At 41.4% G+C, this 22,393-nt stretch overlaps 1 protein-coding gene across 11 annotated transcripts in view; it reads left to right on the forward strand.

Annotated features, from left to right (window-relative positions):
* The window catches only part of Cluap1 (clusterin associated protein 1), a 31,921-nt gene extending 9,714 nt beyond the window's left edge, over positions 1-22,207 (forward strand). For 6 of the 11 annotated variants that reach the window (XM_078024519.1, XM_005337743.5, XM_040277879.2 and 3 more), the window contains 8 exons: positions 493-576; positions 5,591-5,724; positions 8,412-8,553; positions 10,782-10,854; positions 13,214-13,321; positions 15,938-15,993; positions 16,269-16,325; positions 19,433-22,207. In XM_078024519.1, the coding sequence (XP_077880645.1) occupies positions 493-576; positions 5,591-5,724; positions 8,412-8,553; positions 10,782-10,854; positions 13,214-13,321; positions 15,938-15,993; positions 16,269-16,325; positions 19,433-19,582 (804 nt within the window). In that variant the 3' untranslated portion in view covers positions 19,583-22,207. Of the gene's footprint in view, positions 1-492; positions 577-5,590; positions 5,725-8,411; positions 8,554-10,781; positions 10,855-13,213; positions 13,412-15,937; positions 15,994-16,268; positions 16,326-19,432 lie in introns of all 11 variants that reach the window. The other 5 variants (XM_005337744.5, XM_040277883.2, XM_040277876.2 and 2 more) reach the window with 4 other exon arrangements.
* The last annotated feature ends 186 nt before the right edge of the window (positions 22,208-22,393 follow it).

Below are 22,393 nucleotides of genomic sequence, written 5' to 3' on the forward strand. Positions count from 1 at the left end.
ATTTATCAGTAATAGGCAACTTAGAAAGACTTAATCATAAAAAAGGTTATAGCAGGGATTCAGACAGCAAGTTATGTTGTGCTTAGTTTGAACAGAATGTAAGTCATGAAGTAAATTTGGGAGAAAAGGTAACAGATGCTAAGTTCAGGTTTGCACATAGAGCTAAGGGCATGTTAGGCCTTGAACTGAAAAGGAGAATCTTGAGGTCTGGGGAGAGACAAGGTTGGCATCAAAGGACATTTATAGGTCATGGGCAGAGATCTTTTTACATCAGAGATCCACATAATAATGAGACTTTTTTTCTTTTGGTGCTGGGGATTGTACCCAGAGCCTCATATGTGCTAACCACGTGCTCCATCATCAAGCTGTGTCCCCAGTCCCGTAATGAAACTTTTAAGAATTAGTTCATAAGCCAGATGTGGATCTAGGAACACTGGTTTTGAATACTCCTTTTTTGAAAATCTATGTAAATGATTTTATTGTTTCTCTTAGGAACTGAGAACAGAAGCCATTGCCAGACCTCTGGAAATAAATGAAACTGAAAAAGTAATGAGAATTGCAATAAAAGAGATTTTGGTAAGATTAGTTTGGTTTTATTTAAGTGTTTTATGCCTGGGACTCAAAAATATGTATTTTATACCTGCATAAGATAGAACAAACTATACCTAGTGATGGATATTTCAAAGGGATTTAGAGAGTATTCTAGGAGCCTTAGGTTACTGACTGCTATTGTTTTTCTCCTCATATGCATAAGAACAATTTCTTCTGTTAATAAAAATTCATCAGTTTAGGCTGGTATTGTAGCTCAATGATAGAGCACTGCCTGGCACATGTGAAGCACTGGGTTGGATCCTTAGCCCCACATAAAAATAAATAGATAGATAGATAGATAGATAGATAGATAGATAGATAGATAGATAGATAGATAGATAAAGGTATTATGTTCATCTGCAACTAAAAAACATGTTTTAAAATTCATCAATTTTGGCCAGGCATAGTGGCACACACCTGTAATCCTAGCTGCTCGGGAAGCTGAGGTGGGAGGATCATGAGTTCAAAGCCAGCCTCAGTAAAAGCAAGTGGCTAAGCAACTCAGTGATACCCTGTCTCTAATAAAATACAAAATGGGCTAGGGATGTGGCTCAGTGGTCGAATGCCCCTGAGTTCAACCCCTGATACCCCCACCCCCAAAAAATAAATTCATCAGTTTTATGGGGGCTGGGTGGTTTCTCAGTGGTTCCTCAGATGGTATTTCCTTGCTATGTCCTCATCTGGCCAAGGATGAGGGAGCATTCCAGGTCTCTCTTACAAGGGCACTCCACCTCAGTGGTGGAGCACTTGCCCAACAGGTATGAGGCACTGGGTTTTATCCTCAGCACCATATAAATTTAAATAAAACAAAGGTCCATTAACAACTAAAAAAATATTTGAAACAATAAAAAATTCATTTATTTTAACAATTTAGCAATTTTAAATTCTTCAGTAGTTTTGGTAAATAGGCTTTATTTTATTTAATCAATTTCTTACCACTGGGCATTTAAATAATTTCTCAGTTTTTCCCTCTCCTCCCCTTCTCTTATTGAACTGAGATGGGACCCAAGGCCATGTATATGCTACCACTCTACCATTGAGCTACACCCCAGCCCTTTTCCAGGTTCTCTTAATACTAAACAGCACTGTAGTAAATAGAATGATCACTGTCTTTTACTGCTCACCTACCATCAACTATTATTTGCTCCTATCATCTAGAGTATCCATGATGGAAGACACATGATCAGGAGAACTCTGGGCTCAGAGTGCTTGGGTTTGCATCCAACTGTGAATTAACTTTTATGTCCACAATTTTTTCATGTGTAGAATGTGGAACACAACTATACCAACTATATGGAGCATAAATTACAGCAGTACACATTAAGCTTTGTCTTTGGTGCACAATAGGTATTCAGCCATCGTTAATGATTCCTTTTATTCAATAAACACAGGCAAGGAGCCATATTTAAATTAGGAATAGGCATAAAATCAGACTTGGTTGTAAGTTGTACAAAATTCTAAAAGTCAGGTTTTCTTTTTAATAACTCTTATCATTAAGCAGTAATCACCCTGTGCAGCCGAGAGAAGGGAGTCTAAGCCTTCTTGATTGAGAAGGTGTGGCAGTAGGGTTGGGAGGTGGGTTTTCACAGGCAAATCAACCAGATCAGTCAATATATTAAGAATAACAGAGCAGGGCTTGGATTGTGGCTCAGTAGCAAAGTGCTTACCTAGCATGCAAGCAAGTGAGACACTAGGTTCAATTCTCATCACCACATATCAATAAATAAAATAGTCCATTGACAACTAAAAAAATATTTAAAAAAAAAAAAAAAGAATAACAGAGCAGAGTTCCTCACCATTGGAGAAGAGAGTTATAAATGTGGGAAGAGAAATTTAGAATGAACCCCAAAATGGGAAGTATTGTTTAAAGGCATGATATTTGGTATATGTATTAATAAATATAGGAATAAGTTGATATACCTGTAGGGGAATGTATGCATATGTGTAGATATGTCATTATGCACATGAGCACACCCACACTCACACATTTCTGAGCTCTGAGTACAACCAGCACCTGCATCTTGGCTTCTTTGTGCCATTATCCACTGAAGGGAGACAAGGCAATCTGGGAAAGTGATTAATTCCAGAGCTGGGTCCAGAAAAGTACAAGCTTGTGTGTCAAAGTAAGGAAGTGTTCAAAGAAGTACAGGGATCTGTTAAAGGGCCACAGGCCAGCTTGATTGGCTTTTTGCTGGCCAAACCAGAGTTAGTGTAAGCATCTAAGTAAATAAATTATAGTAATTGATTTTACAGTGCAATTGAATGAAATAGAAAACCATGGGTTCTTATATTTAAGAAATAAATGTTCAAAGTATCTCCTAACAAAATACTTACTAATTACAAAGAGGAGAAGAGTATCTTCTTAGAAGCCTGGCATTACCCCTTAATCAAATGACCAAAGCAGACATCACCGCAGTGAAACAAATCAAAACTATGGTGCCTGATAGCAGGTAGCCCTTTCTGCAGTAGCCCTGCTCAGGATGCATGATCAAAATCTGATCAGACAGACTGGGGGGGCATTTCATAAATGATCTGGCCTGTCCTCCTCAAAAATGAGGCAATCAAAGACAGAGCTGAGGAACCCTCCAGATTGAGGAGGCCCCAGAGAAGTGACACCTGTGTGCCATGGGGCTGCTGCCTGCAGGGGATGGGTGGGGGGGATTCTCTGGATGAGAGGGGAGACTAAATGGGCCTTTGCTCACATATGCTGTGTTGATGGCATTATGCTTGTAGAGGAAGAAGAAGCCCCTGTCTATAGAAGTACTGGGACTTCAGAGTAGCACCACTCTCCCCTGGGTAGGAAAAAAAAATGCTTATATTATTATACTTCAGCTTTTCTGTGAGTTTGTGACTTTCTAAATTTAAAAAATACTAATTCATCCTCATGTTTGGCAACACTCTGACTGAATCAAGTTAATGTGGCATGAATGTGCCTTTAGTTCTCATATGTTAAAAAATGAGAGCTGGATCATGTCTTTTTTTTTTTAAGAGAGAGAGAATTTTTAATATTTATTTTTTTTAGTTCTCGGTGGACACAACATCTTTGTTTGTATGTGGTGCTGAGGATCGAACCCGGGACACACGCATGCCAGGCGAGCGAGCTACCACTTGAGCCACATCCTCAGCCTGGATCATGTCTTTTTTTTAAAAAAAATATTTATTTATTTATTTATTTTAGGTGGACACAGTATCTTTATTTTTTTATTTTTATGTGGTGCTGAGGATCGAACCCAGTGCCTCATGCATACTAGGTGAGCACTCTACCACTGAGCCACAGCCCCAGCCCCTGGATCTTGTCTTATGATCTCCTTTCATTGTTGGAAAATATCTGTTATGTTTTATAATTCTAAAAATAAAACCAAAACAACAATGTGGATACTTAAAAGGGGATATGAAGTAAAGACCAGATATATCAGAAAACAGAAAAATTGTTTATGTTTACAGATGTCTGTCTTTCATATTTGAGGAACAGATACCTTTAATAATTTTCATTTCTGAGGTCAGATAAATTCACTAGGCTTTAGTCTAACTGATTCAGAGAGCAGTTGATACTAGCTGAGTTGTTCAGGAGGGACTTACCTTTCCTCTGACTGGAGCAGACTCACATTTCTACTTGGATTTTTAAAGTATTTGCGGTTCAATGAATCATTAGTGATTTTTTTTTTTAAAGAAAGCATCTTAGAAGTGGTTAATGTAATTAGACCAAGTGGTTAATGAAAATTAAACCATAAATTTGTTGACAGTAACTGTAGTTGCTTCCAAAAACGCACTTAAATCTCTTGAGAATCATGGAGAATATTTGGGCTTCTCAGGTGAACTCCATAGCTTTTCAGAGGCCTGTGGATAAACTGTCAGGAAACCTTTGTGAGGCACTGACACATGGAGACTTACTGAAGGGAAACCTACCTCACCTTCAGAAACCTGATGCAGGGTTGTACAGTCACAGCAGTAAGGAGGGCGTCCACACACAGCCCAGTTGCGTCTAGATTCCTGGTGTGGCTCACTGGCACTCTGATCCATGGGGCACTTGCTGCCCAGCTTCCCAGGTGACACAGACATCACTGGGCAGTTGCTCCCATAGAACTTGCTTCAAGCCAGAGCATAAGAAGGTCTTTGGCTGTCAACATTGGTCTCTGCCCCTTCCCTCCTCTCCTCAGGCCCATTGCCCAGAACCTCTGTCCCATTCTACACAGGTCCCTTACAAAGGGTGGAGCACACCAGCACACCACTTGACCTTCCATGAGGTCACGCTGCTTTTATGCTGACTTCACCAACACAGTGGTTTTTCTCTTATTTTTAGTCTATCGTCAAGCTTCTGTTACATCAAGAGGAAAAGAGACCATTTTTTTATCCCAGCAGGCAGTTGCTTAGGATTGGGGCCAGCTCATATTTCTTTTTGTCCTTCCAGAGTAGAGCCATACTTTTTTGTGTGTGTTCTATAAGTAGATACTTGTCACCAGGGGAGCAGCCTAGTGTTGGAAGGCAAGCCCACAGTGCAAGCGTAGGCACCCAGTTCTAGCCAGGCGAGCTGGATAGGTACACTTGAAGACATTTCTCGTCATCTTCATTTATTTCCCTGGGCAGAAATGCCTGCTTTTCATGAAAATAATATTTTTTACTGTGCATGGTGGCACACACCTATAATCCCAGCTATTGGGAGCCTGGGGCAAGAGATCACAAGTTTGAGGTCAGCCTGAGCAGCTTAAGCAGGAGCCCTATCTCAAAATGAATAATAAAAAAAATGGGGGAGGGGGACTGGAAATGCAGCTCAGTGGTTGAGCACCCCTAGTTCAATCCCCAGTACTACTGAAATAAAAATTTTTTCTGGATCTGTGTATGATTCTTCCTGGAACTAGGTGGTGAGGTGCAGCATTGCTTGGGGGAGTGCCTGTGTTGTCTGTGCTTTTGTTTGTTCAGTGTGATTTGCTGGGTCTGAAGAACTGAGAAGTTGCCATCTTCAAAGAGTCCGCATGGTCTCATTATTTCCTGTTAAATGTAGGCGCAGGTTCAGAAGACTAAAGACCTGCTCAATAATGTGGCCTCCGATGAAGCTAATTTAGAAGCCAAAATTGAAAAGAGAAAATTAGAACTGGAAAGAAATCGGAAGCGACTGCAGACTCTACAGAGCGTCAGGTAGGTGTGAACACTTGAGAAGGGTGACTTGTAAAGCTATAACAAAGGCTCAGAGTTCACTGGCTTTGACTTTTCCAGTAGCAAGCAGAACCCCCTGTGAGGTGTCGCGCTTGGGATGGCATGATGCACCCAAGTCTCAGGGTCTAGGAGACAGCTGAGTTCTTCAGCCACCCTTTTAAGTGTTTATGGCTTGGATCGTGAGGTAGAGCAGGTAAATCCAGATGGTGGGAGTTATGCTAGGCTTCATCTCCTAAGACCTTGCCTAAATTAGGTAGAAACAGAACATTCTCCCACCTCTTGGTTTGAGTAGATTGTAGACTTTTTAGATTTGGACGACTCCTCATGTTTTAGCAACTCAGCTTCCTTCTGATTGGATCTCACTGGAGTACGAATCTGGGGAGCAGAGTAGGAAAGTACAGAACTGCTGCTGTGTCAGTGCGCTTCTGTTTTCTTGGAGCTGCTGCCCACCTTTTTCACTTGTTTCCGACCTTCACTCCTTGCCATTGCTCTCCACTGCATGGGGAGCAACTCTCCTTCCACTCCTGAAATAGCACCACCAGCTCCGTTGGTCTTTTTTTTAAATATATTTTATTTATTCATTTTTATGTGGTGCTGAGAATCAAACCCAGTGCCTCACATGTGTAAGGCAAGCGCTCTACCACTGAGCTACAGCCACAGCCCTCAATTGGTCTTATTGATAAATTCTGTCTTAAGGCATAAAGTCATTCTGCTGAAGCCCAGATCCTTCAGTAGACAAGTTTATTTGTTCTATTTTAAGAGATTATAAGTTACTTTTAGTTTGTGGCTATATATATCATGTATTTTTTTTTTTTTGTGTGTGTGTGTGTGTGTGTATGTATTACTATTTTGGTACTAGGAATTAAATCCAGGGCCTCATTCTTCCTAGGCAAGTACTCTAACACTAAGTTTTATCCATTCCCAGTGATGTGTGTGAATGTGTATGTATTTACTTATTTATTATTTTTTAAGATATGGGGTCTTGCTGTTTTGCCCAAGCTGCCTTTGAAGTCCTGGCTGCAAGCAATCCTCCTGCCTTAGCTTCCTGAGGAGCTGGGACTACAGGTGCACAGCTCTATGTTTGTATTTTTGAAAGAACAAAGTTTTCCCTTAAGATCAAGAATAAGAGAAAAAGTTTAACCAACTAGTTGAAACAGAGTTAGTTTGTTTTTGCTTGCAGCATTGGGGAATCAAACCTAGGGCCTTAGTTCTGAACAGATTTGTTTTTTGTTTTTGTTTTTTCCAGTACTGGGGATGGAACTTAGGTTCTTTACCACTGAGTACACCCCCAGTCCTTTTTACTTTTTTTTTTTTTTGGCAGGGGCAGGGAGATTGAACTCAGGGGCACTCAACCCCTATCCCTGTTTTGTGTTTTATTTAGAGACAGGTCTCACTGAGTTGCTCAGCACCTCAATGTTTCTGTGGCTGGCTTTGAACTTGCAATCCTCCTGTCTCAGCATCCTGAGCTGCTGGGATTACAGGCATGTGTCACTGCCTCTGGCTTCTTTTTACTTGTTATTTAATTCAGAGTCTTACTAAGTTACTAAGGCTGATCTTGAACTTGAGAACCTCCTGCCTAAGCTCTGGAGCTACTGGGGTTGTAGGCAAGTGCCACTACACCCTGTTGAAACAAGTTTTTATGTAATGGTTTATCTGTAAGTCTTATGTTGTTTAAAAACTGCATTCATTTGCAGCAGCCCGTTAAACTTTGGTACATCCCAACAGTGGAACATTATATTTAGCCAAGATAACAATGCATATATTTAATTTATTGGGCTGGGGATATAGCTAAGTTGGTAGAGTGCTTACTTCACATGCCCAAGGCCCTGGGTTGTTCAATCCCCATCAACACACACACACACACACACACACACACACACACACACAGAAAAAAAATTGTAAAATATATTTAACTTAATGATTTTTAAGAGTTGTATAAGGCATATAATTATTTTTAGCTCTTTATTGAAGTCAGCAGTATATTAAAATAAACTACAAAGCTTCATTTATAGCAACATTTAATTTTTGTTAAAAAAAAATACATTCCAGAATGGAATTGTGACTCAGTGGTAGAGTGCTTGCCCTGGGTTTGATTCTCAGCACCACATAAAAATAAATAAATACAGGTATTTTGTCCAACTACAACTAAAAAATAAATGTCTGTCACATATACTTGGTGATGAGATTATGAATAATTTTTACTTTGTTCTTTGTACACTCATCCTATTTCAAGTTTTTTTTTTTTAATAAACATCTTATTTGTAATTTTAAAAGAAGTTTGTAGCAGGCATGTTCCACCTGTAGTACATACCTGAATCCCGGCTACTCAGGAGGCTGAGGCAGAATTACAAGCTCCAGGCCACCTCAGCAACTTAGCAAGGCCCTGTCTCAAAATAAAATTAAAAAGGGCTTGGGGTGTACCTCAGTGGTCTCTGAGTTCAGTCGCAGAAAAGAAAATAGGGAAGGAAGAAAAGAAGGGAAAGGAAGGCTTATTAAGGGGGTAGGAAGGAAAAAAAGGACATGAGTCTTGAGCACTTATCAAGAGTAAAGAACCTTCTGTAATGAAAGGTTTCCAAAGAAAGCCATGGTGGAGTCTGGATATGAATAAAAATTTCAAATCACTGTATATTAATTAACCTTTCATTTTTAACTTCCTGTGCTCATTTTAGACCAGCCTTTATGGATGAGTATGAGAAGATTGAGGAAGAATTGCAAAAGCACTATGATGTTTACCTAGAAAAATTTCGAAATTTGGCTTACCTGGAACAGCAGCTTGAGGATCATCACAGGATGGAGCAGGAGAGGTTTGAAGTGAGTCTTTGGCCTGTTCTCTGCAGACTGCTCCTCCTGGCATGTTGTTTTGAGCTTGGTGATATGTCAGTTGGTAGATATCATTGTGGAAAAAAAGTGTTAATCTGAGTGTTGTTCATGTGATTCTTTTGATGATGTATTATCAGTGTTTGGTCAGGAGTACAAACTGGAACAACATGGACCTATGCAGTCATGTAGCCCTGTGTTTAAAAAGGGCCTGCACTTGCTCTGCTATCACCATCTTGAAATACATCATAATTTGCAAGTGCATTTTATTTTGCACTGATCCCCACAAATTATGCAAGTGGTCTTTAGATCTAAACATTCTCAGTGCACTTGAAGATTTTCAAGCCCTTATTAATTGAACAACCCAAACTAGCTCATTGGGCGCTGCTTTATATTGGTTGATTGTGACCCAGAACTGAACAGCTGTCTTATGTAGGAAAGAGTATTTTAGATATCAGCACAAGTTGATCAATGTGAAATTCAGAGCTTCAAAGCAAAGGAAAATAGAGTACACAGTGATCACTTTTGTTTTCTTTTTTTTTTTTTTAATATATTTTATTTTGAGACAGGGTCTTGCTGAGTTGCTTAGGGCCTCACTAAATTGCTGAGGCCGACTTTGAACTTGTGATCCTCCTGTCTCAGCCTCCCAAGCCACTGGGATTACAGACATACATCACTACACCCCAGCCCTTTTTTAAAATTCATTTTGAGATGAGGTCTCACTAAGTTGCCTAGGCTGGAATTTGCTATCCTCCTGCCTCAGTCTCTCAAGTAGTTGGGAACACAGGTGTGTGCCACTGTGCCAGGCTACAGTCATGTTTTCATTGGACTTGACTCTTAGAAATATTCTGTTTAAGCTGAGAATAGTCAGTAGGAACTGATGTTCAAGGTGAAGTTGGTCTATAGTCTCCCTTTCTACAGTCTCCCTGATGACTTTTGGTACTAAGGGAATGCTGACCATCTTCCAAGCCTGTGCACATCAGTTAGGTAAGGCAGTTTTGTTGTCTGAGATTGCTGATTGGGAGTGTGTAGTACATTTTTTTTAGATTCAACTAACTCATTGCCACCACTGCTATGTGGCAGAGGGGCAGCCATTCAGGAACAGCATAGAATGGGTACATTCTGGAGTTCAGGACATTATAAACATTGGCTATCTGGGAAACCACAATAAAAACCCTGTGAAAATAAATTTTGACTCAGTACCACAAAAAAGTAAAATTAAATTGAAAAATTTTAATGGTCATTTTGTTTTCCTGGGTTCAGAGAAGATACTGAAGAATATGCCTCAGAAGGAGAGCCCCTGGCCCACATTGCTTCTGAGGATGCCCTTACCCCTTCTTCCAGCAAGTCCTCTCCTCCCGTTCTGCATTCACTCCTGCTGTGGGTTCTTGTGGCACCTGTTCCCTCAATATATCTCATACCTGAATGCTGTGCTTTATTTTTTTTTTAATTCTTATTTTTCAATTGTAGTTAGACACAATACTTTTATTTTATTTATCTATTTTTATGTGGTGCTGAGGATTGAACCCAGGGCCTTGCACATACTAGGCGAGTGCTCTACTGTTGAGCCGCAACCCCAGCCCCCACTGCTGTGCTTTATTTTTAATATTTAGAACATCAACAACAATAATTTGAAAACTAATTTCCAAATCAAGGCCTCAGTTTTTGGGTTTTTTTTTGAGATGGAGTCTTGCTTTGTTACCCAGGCTGGCCTTCCACCTGAGCCTCCCAAGAGCTGGGATTATGGGTATATGCCACCAGGCCTGGCTTAATCAGTGCCAGGAACTAAGATTGCTGTTACCTCCTGTCTTTTCAGGTCCTGACCTGTCCATTGGCATCTCTCAAAATGAGGGTGGAGGTGGTACAAGGCAGAAAGACAATAAAGTTGGTGCCACCTTTTGTGAGCAAGAGGCGTATGCCTATCAGTCCTGGGTGCCAGCCCACATGGCACCTGTGATGGCAGCAGTTGTATTGCTCGGTGTAGCAGGAGGAGTGAGAGGGCATGGGGCCTACTACACCTCTCAGGCCCTTTCCATAGGGCTGCTGGGTGATCACAGAGAGGAAGGGCCCCTGGTTTGGGGACTATAAGGGTTGCTCAGGAAAGTTTAGATCTTCCCCAGTTCTTTATCACAGACCTAGCAGAGCTCACTTCACGGTAAAGGAGAAGAGGACTGTCTACCAGAGGGTCATGGCTTCTAAGTATGGTTTGTCCTTTCCCACAGGAAGCTGAAAATACTCTCCGCCTGATGCAGAACAAGCTAAAGGAGGAGGAAAAGCGGCTGCTCAAGAGTGGAAGTAAGGCCGAGCTGGGACAGAGCTGCTTGTTCTGCACTAGCATTTTCAGCCTTGACATATTTGCATTTACTTTCTCTAACATTAGTTTTTATTTTGTAAATATTTTCTTTTAGCACTTTAAAAAAATATATATGGTAAGAACGATTAATATGAGATCTACCCTGTAAACTTTTTTTTGGGGGGGGGGGTACCAGGGTGCTTAATCACTGAACCACATCCTCAGCCCTTTTTATTTTTTTATTATGAGACAGTATCTAAGTTGCTTAAGGCCCAAGTTGCTGAGGTTGGCCTTGTATTTGGGCTTCTCCTGCCTCAGCCTTCATATGATATGGGGTTACAAGCATATACCACCACACCAGGCTGTAAACTTTTTAATGTATATAATCTCATTGTTGATAGTAGGTACAAAAATATTTTCAGCAATTTGGGAAGCTGAGGCAGGAAAATAGCAAATTCAAGGCCAGCCTACACAACTTAGACCCTGTCCCAAAATATAAAGGGTTGAGGATGTAGGTCAGTGGAGGCAGCACCCTAGGTTCCATCCCTAGCACTACTGAGGTAAAAAGAAGAAAGGCAACTACAAACCCCATCAAAATCCACATCATTCCCTAGATATAGAGAAGTCAGGTACTGGGGGAGAGCTTTTTATTCCTACCATGGAGACTTTCCTTCTGTAGTTTCCATTTAGGTAGTGTTCAGCCTGCAAGAATCCAGAGAAGTATTTAAGAATTAATATAAAGAGGGGCATTTTCAGCCTTGACTCAAAGGTAGAGCACCTGCCTTGCACGTGTGAGGCACTGGGTTGGATCATCAGCACCACATAAAAATAAAAAAGATATTGTGTGCATTTACAACTAAAAAAGAAAAAAAAAGAACTAATATGAAGAGCTATTACACTGAAAATGACGTTTTAAAAATACATCTTTTGGGCTGGAGATGTGGCTCAAGCGGTAGCGCGCTCGCCTGGTATGCGTGCAACCCGGGTTCGATCCTCAGCACCACATACCAACGAAGATGTTGTGTCCGCCGAGAACTGAAAAATAAATATTAAAAATTCTCTCTCTCTCTCCTCTCTCACTCTCTCTTTAAAAAAAAAAAAATCTTTTTTTTGTCACTGGAAATGGAACCCAGGCCCAGGGATTGCTAAGCACTGTCCCTGAGCTGCTTCTCTCTCCAGCCAAGATGTGTTTTTATAAAGGAGTTTCTTCAGTGAAGAAAAGAGCATTGTTATGGGGCAGACCTCTCAGAAAACGTACCAAGTCCATTTTGTCTGAATTGGAGAGTTTTTATTTAATAGCCAGCCAGCTGGTGACTGCTCCCCACAAAACCCATAAGTGTCTCTGTAAGGAACAGCCTCAAGCCTGAGCATTTCAGGGTCTTTAGAGGCAAAAACCGCAAAAACCACATCCGGGTTGATGTAGCTACAAGCAAGCAGGGGTATAGAAGCTGAATTGAGCAGTTAGTGAAATAATGCAATGGGTACATTGGAATTTCCCACAGATGTCCAGGCTGGCATAGAAGCAAGCAAGCAGAAGAGAAGTGGGTTCAGATGACTCTAGCTGAGTACAAGTTAGAGAATGGTTACTAACATCTAGACAATCAATCTCTTGACAGAGTACATTCCCAAGAAAAATGGGAGTCAAAGAAAGAACAGTTTTACATTGTGTAAGAATTGGCATTTTGTGTTATCAAACATGCTGTGCTAAGCAACTATTGATAGGTACAGAGGCAGAGTGTTCCCATGGGAGAAGCATTTTATACAACATGGAGTCTCAGTGTAAAATGGAGTCTCTTTGGTCATAGCCCATATAGCCTGGCCCATAACAGCATCATGCACACCAGCTCACATTGCCAGCCATCAGGTCACAAGCTTTCTCAAGACAGCCCACTCTGCCACTCCTGGCCTGACTCCTCCTTCCTCTGGTCTTGTTTAGCTGTCTTTTCAGTGGGCTCCTCTTCTTACTTCTCCTCATCTTCGTATGATCAGGGAGCTGGAGTTGGGGTAATGGCCTGACACTGAACAGAGAGTGGTTTTTCTCTCAGTGAACCAAGAATTTCACCTTCCTTATTAGGTGGCTACTCAGTTTTTAAAATTTCAGACTGTTAGTGTTTCTAATACACGTGACCCACTTTTTTCTTGCCATGGAAATTGCTTAAAATAAATGTGGCACATTATTGTCTGCATTAACTCTGCACTAAGTTTACACAAGTGGATCCAGGGAGTCTCATAAAATCTAATGCATCCAGAGAAAGGATAGGAAGGGCAGAAAATTTTTGTGCATGACCCTTACTAGACAAAAGCTGTTCAGTTGTAATGATGGAGTTGCTCTTTTATTCTGCCTGCTTGTGTTCCCACCAGGTAATGATGACTCAGACATAGACATCCAGGAGGACGATGAATCCGACAGTGAGTTGGAGGAGCGGCGGCTGTCCAAGCCACGGACGGCCATGGAGGTGCTCATGCAAGGTAGCATGGCTTCTTTCACATGTGCCACTTCCTGGGTCTGTTTCACAGAACACCATGGCCAGGATTGGATCAGGGCTGCTTAATATTAAGGTACACAGTGGATCATGAATGGTCCCTGGAAGCAGTTTCTGCCCCAGGTTTGTTCTTCTCTGTTGTCTGTCAGAATCTGGCTCTTAAACTGCTCAGTGGTCATGGTTGCTTCTAACACTTTTACCTGCAGTCCTGAGAGCAGATGATTCCTATTTATAGCCTGGCATTTCTCACAGAGGCCATGGGAACACACTGCCTCTGCCGATGAGCTCAGTTCTTCCCATGTTCAGTCCTAAATTGCTCTTAGTGCAATTGCACTCATTATAGTTAGTAAGTTAATGCAACGAGAAGGGATCACATAACCACCTCAGCCTTTAAAAATGTTCTTCTGTTTTCTGCCTTCTAATTGCAAAGATCCTAGCAACAGGATTTTTGATGCAGATGGGATGCTCCCCTGGGGTCTTCCCCATGTCCCATTCCCACCATAGAGGGGTCACAGCTAGTGGCTGGGGTTCGTGTCTTTACAAATTGCTTTTCTGTGCCTACACATACACATACAAGCTTGTACGTACATATACACACATAGAATCAAATGTGGGTGCAGAGATCACCTCAAAAATTCTTTCTCCTAAATGGAACCAGACCTTATGTATGATTCTGCAAGTTGCCTTTGTTTTTAAGATTAAATATATTGTGACTCTCCCCATGTCGTCTTTTTTTTTAATGACTGCATCATATTCTGTAGTATGACTACACTCCTAATTAATTTGGGCATACCCTGTCATTTACTTGACACTTATTTTTACTCTTTCTTATGTATACTTCTTTCTGCAAGTGTTTCTTCAGATTGCATCATGAAAAAAATGGAATTCTTAGGCCAAAGGTTCTATAAACTATATATATATAGTTTATATATATTTAATTTTAGGTGGTCACAAACCTTTATCTGTTTTTATGTAGTGCTGAGGATCAAACCCAGTGCCTCACTCATGCTAGGCAAGTGCTCTACCACTAAGCCACAACCACAGCCCCATCTATAAACTAATTTTGATAGATGTTACTAAATTGACCTGTATTTGCCTTTAAATACATTTCTTATCTACCACCACTTAATGTTTGGAGTACAGTTGCATTTTTATACCTAATGAATTTAAGGGTGAATCATTGTCCTTTCATCATTTTACAATTAACTTTGGTTGTCAGCTGCTTTCTCTTATTCTTAGCCTAGCTCTGTTCATTTATTATTTCATTATATATTATATTATTTCATAAGATAATTTTTTTAAAAAAAAGCATTTTGGCATAAGTAGAGATTAGAGATTATGACTCCCACTTGATGGATAGGAGCCAGGGATGTAAAAAGACATGTGTAAAGCATTGGTTCTCCTAAATTCTGTTGACTACTTTACCTGCAGAGTAAAATCACAGAGTTCAGTTCTAGAAGCTAAAAAAGGGCTTTGAGAAAGTTTTTGCATTTTGTCTGTAAATAGTGTTCAGTCATGCTCCTTTCCCTTGCCCCACCTCCTGGTAAAGGACAGTCCCTGAGTTTTTGCAGGTGTCACATCTAAACACTGTTGACTTCTGAAGAGAATCTCTGAGATAATAATGATGTTTGAAAGATGAATTACTAATTGTAGTGCTTAATTTTTTTTTTAATTTTTTCATTTCAAAGCTCAGACCTAGATCCAAATACAAGTGGCATTGGTCCTTAAAGGAAGATATATTTCAACAGCTAGCATGCCAGTTCCACTGCATGTAAACTAATAATGGAATTCAGTAATTTTCCTAAAACACTCAGGGTACTTTTTTAAAATTTTATTTTAATTCACGATAAATGGTTATTTTGTGTTTTGTGCTGCTGGGATTAAAGCCAAGGCTTTGAACGTGCTAGGCAATTGCTCTATTGATGAACTACACCCCAGGCCTTCCTGTTTTGTTTTTTATATACAGACACATACACACACACTGTATACAGACACACACACACACACACACACACACACACACACACACACGTATACATACTTGTGTGCCTGGTTATATATTTTTTGTTGTTACTAGGGATTGAACCCGTAGCACTATACCACTAGTTACATCCCATCACTAGCTTTTTATTTTTGTTATTTTTGTTAAATTTTTTTTAGTTGTAGATGGATAAAATACCTTTATTTTATTTATATATATTTTATGCAGTGCTGAGGATCAAACCCAGTGGATCACACATGCTAGGCAAGAGCTCTACCATTGAGCTACAGCACCAGCCCCTGTTTTTTTAATTTTTTAATTTGAGACAGGGTCTCACTAAGTTGCTGAAACTGGCTTTGAAATTGCAATCCTCCTGCCTCAGCCTTTGAATTCACTGGGATTACTCATGTTTATATTTTATTGCCTTTCTTGTTTCCTTCAAAGTAGAAGTATGGGGTATCCGTTACTGTTTACTGACAGTTCTGGTCAGTTGGACACTGATTAAATGAGTTTTTAGTGTGCTTCTTTTTCTCAGTTTTCTAAGGGAGAACAAATTCTGGATGCCATTTCCTGCCTTACTTGCCAAAGTTTCATGTTTCCTGCATGCCTTTGTTGTTCCAGGAAGACCAGGCAAACGCGTCGTGGGCACAATGCAAGGTGGAGACTCTGATGACGATGTGAGTCCCAACCAACTCCCTGCATCCTGCCCCCCAAGCAGTTCTGTACTTTCTGGTCTTGGGCTGTCCTCAGAGACTAGTTTAGCTCAGGAAGCTGCTGGCAGCCAGGGGGCTGTCTGTTCCCAGCCAGTATATTGCTGATTGGGGGCAGAGTTTGGCCTACTAAGGGGCTAAGCTCCTCTTTGCTTCTTGATAGCTCATTTCTCATTTCACACAGTTTGCTTGCCCTACTTTTTTCGCCTTCTTACTGTTCTTTCCATTCTCGCTTTCCAAAGATGGAAGCAGCACCAGCTCTCTTAGGTAAATGCAAGACTCCCAGCTCCAGGAAGCAGGTTGGTTTTCTTTTTTGCCTCGTCTGTTTGTTGGTGTATGTCAGCCCATTCAGCCAGCAGAGCCTCTCCCAGGGACAATGCTTCCTCTCTGCTGGCCAAGAAGCCACTCAGAACAGACCCCACAGTGAGAAGCAGAGAGGCCTCAAGGTCCCAGGACTCAGTAGGAAGGGAAAGTGCCAAGGCCAGACATGGGAAAGGTTGTAGCTAGGAGTCAGCAGGCCCCTGAAATCAAGGGACAGTGCTGTAGCCAAGACCAGCCCTGTCTTCAGCTCCCTTCTGGGTAAGGAACATTGTAAAAATGCTCTCTTTAGACCAGGGCTCAGGCCAGGCAAGAGCTAAGACATCACCTTAGGCTTTACTGGGTTGATAACTGACTGGGGAAATTAACTAGAAGGGGAAAGCAGAGGAGGGTCCTAGAGGTATCAAGTCATTATGGATACCCTACCATCACCCTGGGCCTTCACCCTGTGAGAGCCCCTAGTAATGCTGCTTGGCCCACATGGCAAAGGTGTCAGAACTGACTTGGACCCCAGACCAGCTCTGTTGCAAAATCCACCTGTATCTGGGCACAGCACTGATGGCCATTCAGAGACAGAAGCAGAGGCTTATGCGTCTGTACAAAGATTCATTTGTTGGGCTGGGATTGTGGCTCAGCGGTAGAGCGCTCGCCTAGTACTTGCGAGGCCCTGGGTTTGATCCTCAGCACCACATAAAAATAAATAAACAAAATAAAGGTATTGGGTATAACTAAAAAATAAATATTAAAAAAAATTTTTAAAAAAGATTCATTTGTTAAGTACCTGCAGTGTGCACTGTTAAAACATTCAAGGGAGAAAGCCATTGCTCAGGTGTACCAGGCAGGATGCACATGGAGGATTAGGTCTTGATTTCCTAGGAAGCAGTCTGTAAAGAAACAGGGAAAGTACCTCAAAAATAACTTTTAACAGGTAGGGTGTAGAGGGTGAGGTAGCTTCTATCCATCTGTCCTACATACCTGAGTCTGAAACTGAGTCTGACTTGGGAGCCAGTAGTACCAAGAAGGCAGGGGATTTGGTCCCTGTTAGATTTGCTTGTGTCCTTTTCAGAATGAAATTTCAGTTATAGCTCAGGTCTTTTCTTGCCTTGTCACTTGTCATACAGCCCCCAAGCGTGGGCTCGGTTCTTCAAGTCAATGCTCAGCCACTCAACAGCCATATTTTAGGTGCCTGTCATGTGCCAGGTACTGTTGTGGGCTCTGGGGGATACAGCAGGGGATACATGCCTTAGGATGTATGTTCCAGTGATAGAAGTCAAGCAGATATACCACAGTCATAAGTAAATTAAACAAAATAAAGGTATTATATACAACTAAAAAATAAATATAAAAAAAAATAATTAAAAAAAGTCCATTTGTTAAGTACCTGCAGTATGCACTGTTAAAACATTCATGGGAGAAAGCCATTGCTCAGGTGTGCCAGGCAGGATGCACAGGGAGATCAAAGCAAGTTCCGGAGATGGAGTGACAGAGACAAGGTGGGAGGATGTCCCCCCATGGTCAGGGAAGGCCTCTGGTGCAGTGACATTTGAGCAGAGGCCTGGGAGTGGCATGTGGGCCTAGGGAGCATGGCCGTGGAATGTGATGGATGGAGGGAACTAGCTAGGAGCTGAAAGAGGTAGCAGGGGTCATGAGCTTCACAGATGCCATGAGAACCCAGTCTTTTCCCTGAGTGGGACCAGCAAATACTACAGCCCCAGAAAGCCAGGAGTTAGCTCATCCATGAGAAAAACCGGTGAGGAGGTGAGCATGGTTTTGCAGGTCAGAGGTGACAATGCTCAGCCTCAGGGAGTGGCAGTGGAGGTACTTAAAGGAGGTCAAGTTCTAGATGTTTCTGAGGGGGAGCCATCGTGTTTTGTTAGTGGGTTGGACATAGGTGCTGAAGAGAGAGGAAGCTGCCTCGGTTGTGGTTGAGTCAACTAAGAGCAGGGTTTTTTGTTTTTTGTTTTCCTGAGATAGGGCTGTTGAGGAGGAGCTTGAAGGGCAGATCAAGAGTTTGGTTATGGATGTTCTAAGGGAAAGCTGCCTCTTAGACATCCATGTGTCAGTGTGGAATAGCCAGTTGAAATTCAGGTCTGTTCAGGAATAGGTCTAGCTGGAGATGGAGTTGGGGAGCCACCCATATGTAAATGGTATTGAAGCCAGGAGAGCAGATAAATTGCTTAGCAGGGGAGCAGGAAGAGAAGAAAGGAAGCAAAGAGGGTAAGGTAAGGGAGACAGAGTAAATGGCACTAGAGCTGGGGGAAGAGGCCAGAGGAGTGGGTTTCAAGGAAGGAGTGGTGATCCTCTGTCAGATGGAGCCCATAAGTCAAGCAAGGTGAGCACTGTGAATCCGTTTAGTTGGAATCCATTGATGAGAGCAGGGTAGGGTTTCTGAGAGCCTCATTAGCCTGTCCATGAGAGAGGAATGAGTGGGACAGTGAGCTCAGCAACTCTCCTAAAGAGTTCAGCCAAGAGGAGGGTGGAGTAACATGAGAGGATGGTAGTGAAAGGTTTCTTTTTGTTTTTGTTTTTCTTTAAGAAGAAAATTACTCTGTGTGTGTGTGTGTGTGTGTGTGTGTGTGTGTGTGTGTGTGTCCACTTTTAAAGTTGGCCTGAGTTGGTCTCCCTGGGTCCAGATGATGGAGGTGCAGGTGTGCCTTTCACTTTGCTCTTTGCACCCATTTTCTGTGTTGCTTTCCATCACTAGCTGGAAGGAACCAAAACAAGCCTTCCTTCCCTTCCTCCTTGCTATCCATTGGATCTTTGGTGCCCCGGGAGCCAAGCAATGTCCAGGACTCTTAGTGTGCAGACAGGGGTGCTTTGTGACCGGTGTTGAGCCAACCCCTGCAGCACCAAGCTCAGTTGCATGTTGTGTTCAGGTTGCTGGTAGGATGAAGAACCTCGTGGTGTCTCCCAGCCAGCAGTGTCTGCTGAGGCCCTGATGCCTGACTGCAGCGCTGCCCTGCTCCTCCGCTGTGTCAGCTGTTGCTGGTTACTGTACTCTTAATCCTGGTGCTACAGTGAACAGTGAGGCAGGGTCTCTCAGGACAAGGTGGGCTCCCCAGTCGCATTTGTTGCCTTTTTCCTATAGGAAGACTCGGAGGACAGTGAAATTGACATGGAAGATGATGAAGAAGATGACGATGATTTGGAAGACGAGAGCATTGCTCTCTCACCAGCAAAGCCCAATCGAAGGGTTCGGAAACCTGAGCCCCTGGATGAGAGTGACAATGACTTCTGACCCTCTTGCCAAGGGACCCAGGCAGATTAAAAACCTCAGATTTGTAGGTAAATGGGAAATTAGATGGCAAGGAAGTTAACCTGTATTTTGTTCATTACACCAGCTTGGCTCATTGTTAAGAAGCATTACTTCTTTCTGCTTTATCATCTTGTATTTGCATTCCACAAAGTCTAATCAACAACTGAAGCAAACCCCAAAGATGTTTTTCTTTTGCCTTCTTTATTTCCTAAACCTTGGGAAATACATGTGTTTCTTAGTAGTTCAAACCCACAGGACAAAACCAGGCTGATAGTGAGTAAGTCTTGGCTGCTGCTGTTATTACACATTCCTCTCAGAACCCAGCAGATCTTGGGTTGGAACTTGGCACAATACTTGTTTTAGGAGTTACAGGGGAACATCTGGCTTGTTAATCACTTGCATAGTTTAGAACATTTACTATATATCAGCTTTTAATTCTTGCCTTTATTTTTTTCTTCTCATAATTTCTTACTCTATCACTGAGCTACATCTCCAGCCTTTTTAATTTTTTTTTATTTTTGAAGCAAGTTCTTGCTAAGCTACTAAGGATGCCCTTGGACTTGCAAGCCTCCTGCCTCAGCCTCCTGAGTCAGTGGAATTATAAGCATGTGCCGCCACACCCAGCCTAGATGTATTTTAATAACTAAAATTCTCTGAAATAGTAGCTAAGTTAGATGAAAAACAGCTATCCTTGGAAGTCAGGCAACAGAGAGATATTCTAGATTATGAATGTGTTAAGTTTTTCTCTGACAGCTGACATTCCCCTGGGAGTCAGATCCACCTCAGATCAAAGTCCCCTCTGTTTCCCCAGTTAAATTTGGGAACCGCATACCTGGGCTACCCCTTCAGAGATTCCAAACTCCTGCCACAGTGGCGGTCAGGACTCCACTCTCCTTCCTTGGTCTTGTCTAAAGTGTGGCAAGACATTTATCCATAATATAGGGACAAAGACAGTTTCTATGAATCTCCCAACCCACATGTCTCTTTAGGAGAAGGAGTCAACTAAGGAAAAATTGCCAATATACATTCATGTTTCTCATTTAAAAAAAAAGATAACCCAGAATCAATGGGCATGGTGGCACACACCTGTAATCCCAGTGATTCCCAAGGACCAGGAGGATTATAAATTCACAGACAGCCTCAGCAACTTAGTGAGATCCTGTCTCAAAAAAGAAAAAAGGCTGAGAATGTAGCTCAATGGTAGAGTGCTCCTGGATTCAATCCTCAATTTAAAATAATAATAATTAGTTAATTAATTAAGAAAATAAACCAGAATTAAATTAAGTGCAGTAGCACTAGAATTTCCCTGTTTGTGAAATAAATAATGACAGGTGGAGTTTGTTTTTTGCTTTATTGGTTGTGGATTTGTTTGTTTGTTTGTTTTTGTATTGGGGATTGAACCCAGGGATACCTTGCCATTAAACTAAACTTCAACCTTTTTTATTTATTTTGAGACAGGGTCTCACTAAATTGTGAAGGGCCTTGGTGAATTGCCCAGGCTGGCCTTGAACTTGCAATTCTCCTGCCTCAGCCTCCCAAGATGCTGGGATTACAAGTGTGTACCACTGTGCCACAGTAGAGTTAGCTTAATATGAAAATCATGGAACAGCTTTCATATATTTTATAATCATAAAGTTAAGATTTCTAAAGTTATTTATCCTGTAATACAATGCATTTAATATCATATTTTTGTATTATGTGTACTTGAAAGTATTATTATTTTGTTTATTCATATTTATGTATTCAAGAAAGTTTCGCAGGTTAATATGATACATGTAAGTTTTAGGATACTATGTAACAAATATTTTTGTCATCTTTGCTCTTTTTTCTTCTCTTCCTAAATTTTATGTATCTTTCATAAAAAAACACTTAGCATTAAGCTAATTTACCTTAATTTGAAATGTTCTGCATTAGCTTGAAGAGGAAATGGGTGGGCTGGGAACCTGGTGGCTGCTCAGACCCCATGGCTTCTGAGAGGCAGAAGAGTCACTTGTTTTCCAAAATGTCACAGTTTTGACTTACCTGATGACCTGACTTATGTCAGGAAAATTCTGTTTTCCTTCTGGGATATTTCCTTATAATGGGCTTTTTTTGACCCCACATTTTTTATTGGTGCATTGTAGTTGTACGTATTGGTGGGATTTGTTGTTACATATTCATACATGCACACAGTATAACAATATAATTAGGCTAGTATCACTCCCCAGCACTTCCCTGAGCTTTTAATACAGATGCAAGCAGCAGCTGCAAAGGGCAGTTTGTAGTTTCACCTCTTCCATGTCATCTGACTTCATGCAGAGTCTCACCATTGTGCAACACCACACTGCATGAGCAGGATCTATAACAAAGAGAACTGCATGTGTTGATCCTTGTCATTAAGTGTTTCAGTCACTGTGACAGATCCTGAAGTCAGAGATGTGTAAGTATCTTGTGGCCTGGTGCTTTGAGCATACCTCAGGCCCTGAAAAAAATGGTGAGATTAGGTCAATGAAAAATTAGCATTTTGGTCATTGCTGGCAATTTTTTTACTATATGATTAAAGGACCTGTTCAAATGTTTAAAATATGTGCATTTGCAGAAAATATAAAGAAATTTTCAAATCCTCTATTTTATTTTACTTTTTATTGGCGGTAGCCATTAAGAACAAAATCAGGGCTGGGAATGTAACCAGTGGTAGGGCACTTGCCAAGATGTTTGATGCCCTGGGTTTGATCCCAGTACCATGCAGAAACAAAAAACATAAGTAGGGACTCCCAATGGGAAATGCAAAGAACTGTTTCCATTTTATCTGGG

This window comes from Ictidomys tridecemlineatus, chromosome 10, assembly GCF_052094955.1.
Source record: "Ictidomys tridecemlineatus isolate mIctTri1 chromosome 10, mIctTri1.hap1, whole genome shotgun sequence".
Lineage (NCBI taxonomy): Eukaryota > Metazoa > Chordata > Mammalia > Rodentia > Sciuridae > Ictidomys > Ictidomys tridecemlineatus.